At 47.9% G+C, this 9,540-nt stretch overlaps 1 protein-coding gene across 1 annotated transcript; it reads left to right on the top strand.

The window, feature by feature from the left end:
- The first annotated feature begins 7,013 nt into the window (after positions 1-7,013).
- On the top strand, positions 7,014-8,245 carry LOC123408262. The gene has a single exon (XM_045101414.1). It carries the CDS (start codon positions 7,188-7,190, stop codon positions 7,887-7,889), a length of 702 nt encoding a protein of 233 aa, XP_044957349.1. The 5' UTR covers positions 7,014-7,187; the 3' UTR covers positions 7,890-8,245.
- The last annotated feature ends 1,295 nt before the right edge of the window (positions 8,246-9,540 follow it).

Below are 9,540 nucleotides of genomic sequence, written 5' to 3'. Positions count from 1 at the left end.
CATTAGGTTCACAGTCACTTGAATCACAGGAGGAGGCATTATTTGGTACCTTCGAACCCTTTGCCATGAAGCAATAGGTTGGAGCTAAGTCATCAGCATAGTCATCAGTATGGATGGTGCAATCATTTTCTTAAAGATTGAAGATTGACTTGCTGACGAAAGTGGTTGCTAGTGCAAGACTAGCCTGTCCGGATTCTGAGTCTTCTTCAGAACCCTCTTCTTCATCACATTCCTCTGATTCTGCCTCAGAGTCCATTTCCTTGCCAATAAGTGCTCGAGCCTTTCTGAAACTAGTCTTCTTGTGTGATGAGTGCTTTGAAGATGAGGATTTTGAAGATTTCTTCTTCTTCTTCGAGTCATCAGAACTGTCATCCTTGTATTTCTTCTTCTTTGATTCCTTTCCCCAACGGGGACAATCAGCAATGTAATGACCTGATTTCTTGCACTTGTGACAGGTTCGTTTCTTGTAGTCCTGAGATGAAGATTCTGATTTCCTCATGCCTCTTCTTGAAGATTTACCGAACTGGCCACATCGTGTAAATCTCTGGAATTTCCTCACGAGCATTGCAAGCTCCTGTACAAATTTTTCAGGGTCACAAATGTTGTCATCTGTGTCTTCTTCTTCAGATGAGGAAATTGCTCTAGCCTTTAGTGCACGTGGTCTGGAATAGCTTTGTCCATATAGATCTCTCTTTTCTTCTAGCTGGAATTCATGAGTATTTAGCCTTTCAAGTATATCAGCTGGATCAAGCATCTTGTAGTCTGGTCTTTCTTGAATCATTAGAACTAAAGTATCAAATGAAGAATCCAAAGATCTCAGCAGTTTCTTCACAACTTCATGATCAGTGATGTCTCGAGCTCCCAGTGCTTGCAGTTCATTTGTTATGTCAGTGAGGCGATCAAAGGTGTCTTGGCAGCTTTCATTGTCATGTCTCTTGAAGCGATTGAAGAGATTGCGAAGAATATCAACACGAGAGTCACGCTCGGTTGATACTCCTTCATTTACCTTGCACAGTCTCTCCCAGATCAGTGTTGCAGAGCCCAAAGCACTTACTCTTCCAAACTGGCTTGGACTCAGATGGCCACAGATGATGTTCTTCGCTTGAGAATCGAGTTGCTTGAATTTCTTCACATCAGCCGCAGTGACACTGGCAAAGATGATGGGGACGCCATTTTCCACAATATACCAGAGATCATTATCAATAGCTTGTAGATGCATTTGCATTTTGTTCTTCCAGAAGGGAAAGTTCTTTCCTTCGTAGGTAGGACATGCTGCAGTCACCTTAAACATGCCTGCAGTCGACATAACTAAAACTCCAGGTGGTTAAACCAAAATCACACAGAACAAGGGAGTATCTTGCTCTGATACCAATTGAAAGTCCGTTATATCGACTAGAGGGGGGTGAATAGGAGATTTTTAGAATTTCATCAGTGAGGAAATTCCTCACTGATGACTAACTTACAGCGGAAACAGTAAAGTATCAGAAGTTTAAAGTTTCACAACAGCAGATTTTCAGAGTGAAGAATGTGAAAAAGGATTGCATAGTGAGCAGGCACGCAGAATACATATGAGGATTAACTAACGTGAAGAATTTGGGGTTGAGGAAATTTAGAGAAAGTCTTCAGCAAATTCTTCAAACAGTCACAGTGAAAGTCATCAACACATAATACGGGGAAAGTAAAGAGTTGAGGAATTAGAACCCGTTTCTCAATGAAGACAGTCGTTGATGACCCAGTTCCAACTGCTGTGAAAGTCGTACATCTGGTTTGGAGCGGCTTGGTATTGAAACCAAAGGACACCCAGTCCCTGGACACACAGTCCCTACCGTATTCTTCTTGAGCTAAGGACACACAGTCCTCGCCCAACACTCGTGGTAAGTCTTCAGGGCAGACTTCCAAACCCTCACAAACTTGGTCACCCGGCGATCCACAATTGACTGCTGGAAAGCTCTAGACCATGACGCCTAACCGTCTGGAGGATGCACAATCCTCAAAGGTAAAAGGCTTCAGTCCCACACAGGAACAACTTCTTCAGTGATGCTCAATCACTAGGTTTGGTTTGTGGTTTCGGTGGGTGGTGTATTTCCTCACTGATGAATTACTCTCGAAGGCTCTGAGGAATTTGGGTTGCTCTTATGACAAGTGTCAGTTTCTAACGGAGCAGCCAACCAGCTAGTGGTTGTGGGGGGTGGCTATTTATAGCCTGGGAGCATCCCGACATGATTTAACACTAATGCCCTTAAGTAATATGACCGTTGGAGTGGATAAGACCAGTGAGTTGGCGTGGCTATCGAAACGGTCGGAACCTTCAATTGTGAGAGTCCTCATGTCACTCATATTCCTCACTTTGAGGCTTTTGGTAGGAGTAGGCTTGGGTTGAGCATCATGAGGAAATTCATTCCATAGTGTAACTTCGACCCCCTTTAACAGTACGGTGTTCCTATTACGCGAATGCGAAGAAAGTAAAACAGAAAGTGTAAATCTTCATGCTTCAATTCTTCAGAGTGATTTTCTCCAGGAACCACCGGACTTCGCAATATCAGTATCTTCATGAGGAATATCAATTTCATCGCAGATTGCTCGCGATTCATTTCTTCAGCTTCAGACCAATCTCTTCAACTGAAGACATATATTTTTAGGGGTCGATATTCTTCAAATATCTCAAACTCCTCAATGACTTATAGATCCTGTGTACACTCACAAACACATTAGATAGTTAACCTATAAGTCTTCAAACCACCAAAATCACTAAGGGGAACTAGATGCACTTACAGACACTAACCCGCAACCTCGCAACACCTTTAGCCCGTGTATACTGCATGTCCACCTTCTCAGTCTTCCCTATCAATGATCCCAGACTCCAAGTAACCAGAAAGTCATTGACGGCCTTTGACGGAGCCCCCGCAAAATGAACCCAAATCTGAGGAAGAGGCACTCCTTGTGGCTCCTCACTCTTCCAAGCATCAAACTCTAACACACAGCTCGTGCTAGGTACTTTACACATACCAAACTTGAGCAGGCTTGCTAAATCCTCCTTGGTAGGAAACACAACCTTGAACACATTATCTTCAATCAGGACTGGCTCCCATCGGTACGTCAAGGAAACAAGTTCCCGAAGTTGCTGTACCACCTGCTCCCACGAGCCACAATAACTATCCCTGTAAAGCATGCGTCAGGCGCATGTATCGATGTTGAGGCGGCAGGAGACTCAAAGAACATCAGCTCCTCGCAGCAAACCCCGTACAAAGTCACCATAGGCATAGGACCAACCGTAAGGGGACACTTAGCGGAGCCATGCTTGGGCTTCAAGCAAAATTCACAAAGATCCGCTTTACATTCGGAAACAAAATGACCCGTCTCACTACAATGATAACAGGTCATTTTTTCCTTCTTGCGCGCCCATTTGGACGGCCTATCACCCCCCTCAGGTTTCCCAAGCGAGCTTCCTTTGTCAGCCAACGCAAGATCCACTCCACTTCCTTGAGGCGACATTTGATTACCCTTGGGAGCTTCATTTTCCAAAACCGACACACACATGTTGGCAACAGGTTCCAATGGCAGAAGGGGAGGCCTCGGCTTCCTGCACCCTCCTCTACCCCCTCAATTCTGCTTGAACCCACCTCGCTTCGGATGCGGAGGACCCGAAACACCCGACACAAACTTGCCAGGAGGACTAGCAAAACCACCAGCAGAACCACCATTGCCCTGCCAGGCATATCCGCGCCCTCCTCCAGTCGACGAGGAACCACGGTGATGTCCATCCCCGTAGACATTTACTTCATCGTCACCCCACCTTCCTCTCTGCTGCATCCTATTGGCTTCGGACACGGCGGGTGCAACGTTAGCCGCAGCAGGACCAGCAACATGAGCGGCAGAAGGCGGGACCTGGCCCGACGGGCGCCCAGGCGGAAGCGCCGACTGCTGCTTAGCACGTGCCACAGCATGGGCGGCCGCAGGAGGGCGCGTTGCCTGCCCCGACGGGTGCCCAAGATGTTGCGCGGATTGTTGTTTGGCACCTCGCCCCGTCATCGATCGCAGAGGAGGAACACGCACAACACGACCACGCCCCAGCAATGGGAAATCAGACCTCGGCCGTCTAGTTGCCCTAGGGTTTGACGAGCCTAGGGTAACGATACTAGAGGTCGATATCTGCTTCTGTACGAGACAGTTAAGCCCAACATGCTTGTCGCTACATGATGCATGACCAGATTTAGCTAGAGAGGGCTCTTCCTAGGCCATACACCCAGGTTTTGTTGAGCCCAACTCAGGCATAATTTCATGTGCCCCGCTTAGCGCAGTCATCGCGGTCAAACGCTCTTTACGTTTTTCACGGGTCGACAATGCCTCACCGGCGTCCGGCGGATGAATCTTCTCTGGTCTACCCTTCTTCCTTCTCCTAGGCAGAACGGTAGTCCACACATCCGAAGAGATGAAATCTGAAACCCGCAATGGTTCCAGATACACCTTGGGCAATGGACCTTTCCAAGGTTTAATCACCGCTTTGTTCTTGTGATTAACGTCCTTAGCAATCTTCGGACCAGGAATTATAGAAAAACTATGACTCTCAAATGATGAACATTGCTCCTGCTAGTTCAGTGGTTGAAATACCTCATGTGATGGTGTCTGTTCTTGCCCTTCGTCATCGTCCTCCTCTGCCAAGACCCAAAACCTCCCCCCAACTCGAGATGGGTTTAGTCTCGGCTGGTATCTCTCTTCCTCATCTGAGGACACATCAAAAGGATGTAAATCTTCTCTTATCGGTGCCCCCTGCAAGATGTAAGAAACACAAATGACAGAATAGACATCCACAACAAACTGCGTACCTTCACAGCTCATATCTCCCTCTTGGAGATGACGGTCGGCGACAATGTCGTTCTCCTCGTCCCTGAGTGTCATCCATCGAGACTCCGGGTGAAAGACTATCTTACCTTCCTTCAGATCTTTAGTACCAACCTTTGAAAATGAAACCTTCCATCTAATTCGATTGTTGACCTCCACCTCCGGCAAGATCTGTAGCCGGTGATCTTTCTCCGCCGAGGGTATTTGATGCGCAGGGATCCCTAGACCGGACGGCGATCGCCGGTCTTCCCCCTCTCCGAAGACGCCTCCGGCGGCTCCTGACGCGCCCGGGTCGCCTAGGTCGCCAGACATCTCCTCGGTCGGTCTTTTTTCGAATGTCTCTGATTACTCGATGGAGCACATGGATCGTGCTGCCATCACCTTAGTTGATCCATTTGTATCCCATAAATAACAATATGTCATCTTGCTTAAAGAAACTGCCAGTGTTTACACTCAAAGTCCAGATGATGGTGCATCTATAAATATTGGCCCAGCTTTTAGTATCAGAATCACATTCCAACATCTTTTACATGCACATTTATTTTCAGATTTGTTTCATTCTAAAAATACAAAAAAATTATTATCTAGCACATTATCCTTTAATTGCCTTTGTGGAACTAGCAAGATTGGGAAGGTTGAAGCCCTTGTTCGAACTGTTGGGCACACAAGCAAAGTTTTATTTGTGTTTTAAAAGTTATCCCCATTTGCTTAATATCCTTGTCTTCATGGATTGATACCTTAGTTTCCTCCCAATGAAAATCTTGCTACCTACTATGAACTACTGCTGAAAATCATAAGAATTGTACGAATATTAATAAGGGATTTTACGGTACATTATACTACTGAGTGATTTTCATAAGAATTGCTATAAGAGTTGCCAGGTAACCAGCTGTACACAACTGTGATTCCCGATATAAGAAAAGGTAGCACCAGCCTTTGGAAAGCCATGGTCATTGCCTCGAGCTCCGAGCTGATCCATGACCATGCTTTAGGCAAAGCTCGGAAATCAAGAATACAAGCAAGCAAGTAGGAAAAGGAAAAGAGAACGGAAAAATTCGGTTCCTCACTTGCTCCGTAAGCAATTTAAGCTTTAGCTTTTGCTAAACACGGGAGCACGAAACCGGCGCTGTGTATCTTGTCTTTTGACTAAGATCCACGACAATGGGTCAATTGTGTACATACCTTGTGCGCTGATTGAGTTTGCACAAGTTTATAACTGGTTGCATTGGGTATATACCTTGTTTTGGTATCGTTTCATGTGGCGAGTTTGCGATCGCTGCCGACTTGCATGTGCGATGATGATTATGGCTTGGAATGCAAATGGCATTGTGGCAAGAACCGTGCTATACGGACGCTAAAACTCGAATGATTCCTAGTACACAACAGTGAAAATACAGTCGCACATGCATGCGAGTTAAAGGGCAACGGCTGCTCGATCCATTTGTCGTACGAAAATCGGGCATCAAATATCGTCTGCCGACCAGTTTCGCTCTGGCAACCTGGAGTCTAGGTACCGTGATACCCTTCAATGAAGCCGGTGCTGCACTCCATACACTACATGTCAAACATTTTGTTGTTTTCACGGTGATGATTGTTAGGAAAGAAAGTCCAGTATTGTATCTCCTCCCACTCTCGGACCAATTCAGAATGTTCGGAATTTTACTTTTCAATGGATTTGTCTGTCAAATTTAAGTTTGTAATTTGCCCAACTGGAAGGATTTTAACAGGATTCTAGTATGATTTGAGAATTTATCATTCATTGTTCATGCATTTACCTTCAATATATTTTTAGTACAGTTTACCATCTAATGAGACTACGAAAGTCCGAAAGTGAAAACATATATCATGCTGAAATAATAAGTGTATAAACAAACATGCCAATTTGTTTGTAGCTCAAAAATAGTACTCTCTCCATTCACTACTATAAAATGTTTTGAGTATTTTAATACGAACCATATACGGACTGAAATGAACGGAAAACACATGAAAGTATCCGATTTAGAAAAAAAGTTAGAACAGTTTATAATAGGGACAGGGAATACATCACAATGATGATGGATATTTCACAACAACAAAAGTTAACATGAAATTTGTTCTGATGCATATTCAAAAGTTTCTATAAAGATGTGTGTATGTGGGTCCCTTGAAGTTGAAGCTTTTCCTTCCCCTATAAACCTCCTCTCCTCCCGCTGCCTGCACAATCCATCAGCCCCTAGATAAGCTCACCCCTTAAGCTAATCACTCTCACACTCTTCTTCCTTAATCTGTCAGGTGTTTCTGTGTTATTTCCATTGCATCGCATCCACACCCTTTGGAGTGTTTCGAATTAAACCAGTAGGGATAAATTAATGGATCTGGCGACCACGCCCGCGCGGCGGCCCATGGAGGCTGGGCTAGCGCGGCGGCTGTGGCACGTTGTGCTCGCCGTGTGCCACATGCTGCGCCGCGGACTCTGCCGCAAGCGGGTCATGATGGACCTGCACCTCCTCCTCGGACGCGGCAAGCTCGCCGGTCGGGCACTTCGCGGCCTCCTAGCCCAACCCGCCACGGCCCATGGCCATGACCACCGCATCTCCTCCTCCTCCACTTCCGCCACGGCGTCGTTCTACGGGCACCACGCGCGGGCGGTGGAGTTCAGCTGCACCACCACGCCGTCGTACCCGCAGTACTACGGGCTCTTCCCCTTTAAGAGCCGCGGCGGGCGCAGCGGAGGCGGTCGGGGCACCTCCCGCGACGACTACGGAGGCCTGGATGCCGCTGCGGTGGCGCGGGCGTTCGAGATGATGAGCGCCGACGTAGAGTCCGGAAGAGCCACGCCGGCGGTGGCAGGAATGGCGACGGCGACGCCATCACCGATGGTGGCATGGATCCTGGGCCGCAGCCCCGCTGGTGTCCGGCGGCTGCGCGTCACCGACTCGCCGTTCCCGGTCGTGCCGGAGGACGGCAACAGCGGCAGCAACGAGCGCGTGGACGCTGAGGCTGACGACTTCATCAAGAGGTTTTACGAGCAGCTACGGATGCAGCACTCGGTCGCCATCCCGGAGTGCTAGATAGCTGCGCATCGTAGGTGTAACTTCATCCTGCCTACTGCTCGTCGGCGGCGTTGCGACCGGCTAGCACATCCGCGCCGTGTGTTACGCCTTACGGGTGCGTGTTGCCTGGATAGTGTGGTACTGGAGTGCTGGAATACTGGCTGCATCTGCATGCGTGCATCGACGTCAGTCGTCGACGGCCGGTCAACATGCCGTGCTGAGGCATGGCGAACGAACTCTATTCCTGGCTTTAGCATAGAAAAAGAATGGAGATGTTTCATGTTTATTATGTACTCCTTTCATTCATTTATGTAACGTGTATTATTTTTATCATGATAACAGAAACCCGTAATAATGAACAATTTATGACGATATTATCATTGGTTGAAGGTATCTCCAACGTTGATTCATAAATTTGCTCCCACATTTGTTCGTAGATAGAGGAAACCAGTCCAAGGATATGGATGTTGAAGCCGACCATCCAACATTATCAGCATACATTTTAAACATTTTTATAACAAACCGGATGAAAATCATACGAACACCACGCATTTCATATAAACATGACGAAATTCATTACATTTTGAATAATTTTTAACTAAAAAAGTAAAACTCAGTGCACGCCGGTCGTGCTGAGCTCCATTCCCACGACACGGATACTCTATACTAGTCTACGGACGGTCACGGCAGATCCCTTTGTCCTTCCCATGTCCGACAATCCGCTCGTCGGACTGCCGTTAGCCTGGAATGTATACACCCCCCTTGTATGTTCCCTATGTCTAGTTGCGTCGCTCATCTGACTAGCAAAGGGGGTGCTTCAGCCGGAGGGGATGGGGGCATCTGCTTCCGTGAAGCGCGGATCAGGTTGGTTTTTGGAGCGGGGACGCGCCGACGTTGGCCTGGTGTGTTCTACTATTCCTCGCTGTCGGCAGTGCGCTCGGACTTGCTAGCCGCCGCCTCATTTTTCTCCAAGTCGGCTTCTTTCTCCATCGATAGGCGCAGTTTCTGGAACATTGACGTCAAGTGGCTTGGCGTCTGGCCTCGTTCATGACAGCCACGGGGATCGTTCTGCCATGCTGGCCTCGAGCAACTCGCCACTCCTCCGCGAGTTTGCTTGGAGCAGCGAATTACTGAATTAGGCGCCGACTTGGAGTAGCCACTTGCTCCGTCGGGCTTGGTGAGGGAGGTGGAGCAGCCTGTTGTCTGGCTCGTATGTGGCAGGCTCGATGGGCCACCCAACAGACTTTTATACTGGAGAATGACTCTTCCTCCTCATTGGATGCCATGTAAAGGGTGGAGAAAATGGTAGAAGGAGGAGATGGGAGGGGAGGAGTGGTGCGATTCTTTCCCGGCGTCCCACCTACTTCAAATAGCGGGCGGGCGCGAGGAGCTTCCCCGATGTTGTTTTAATGTCGGACAGCTTGCAGACGGATGTGTGGCTGGAGCAGGTTTCTTGGCACACACGTGGGTTTAATGAAGGCATTGGAATGCGGTGAGGAGGCATGTTTAGTTAGTTGTGGATCGCGAGACGCTCTCTCGGCCGACACCGCTTCAATGCCGGTAGTGACACGTCACTCCGCTCTGGGCCGGGTTCAATGCAGAGCAATCGCTCGACAACGGCATAAATGCGGGCAGTTGGCGCCGGGCAAGAATGCATGCGTGCAAGGGA

Source organism: Hordeum vulgare, chromosome 1H, assembly GCF_904849725.1.
Source record: "Hordeum vulgare subsp. vulgare chromosome 1H, MorexV3_pseudomolecules_assembly, whole genome shotgun sequence".
In the NCBI taxonomy this organism is placed as follows: Eukaryota; Viridiplantae; Streptophyta; class Magnoliopsida; order Poales; family Poaceae; genus Hordeum; species Hordeum vulgare.
Note: the sequence above shows the minus strand (reverse complement) of the source record. Positions and strands in the feature narration are given on the sequence as shown.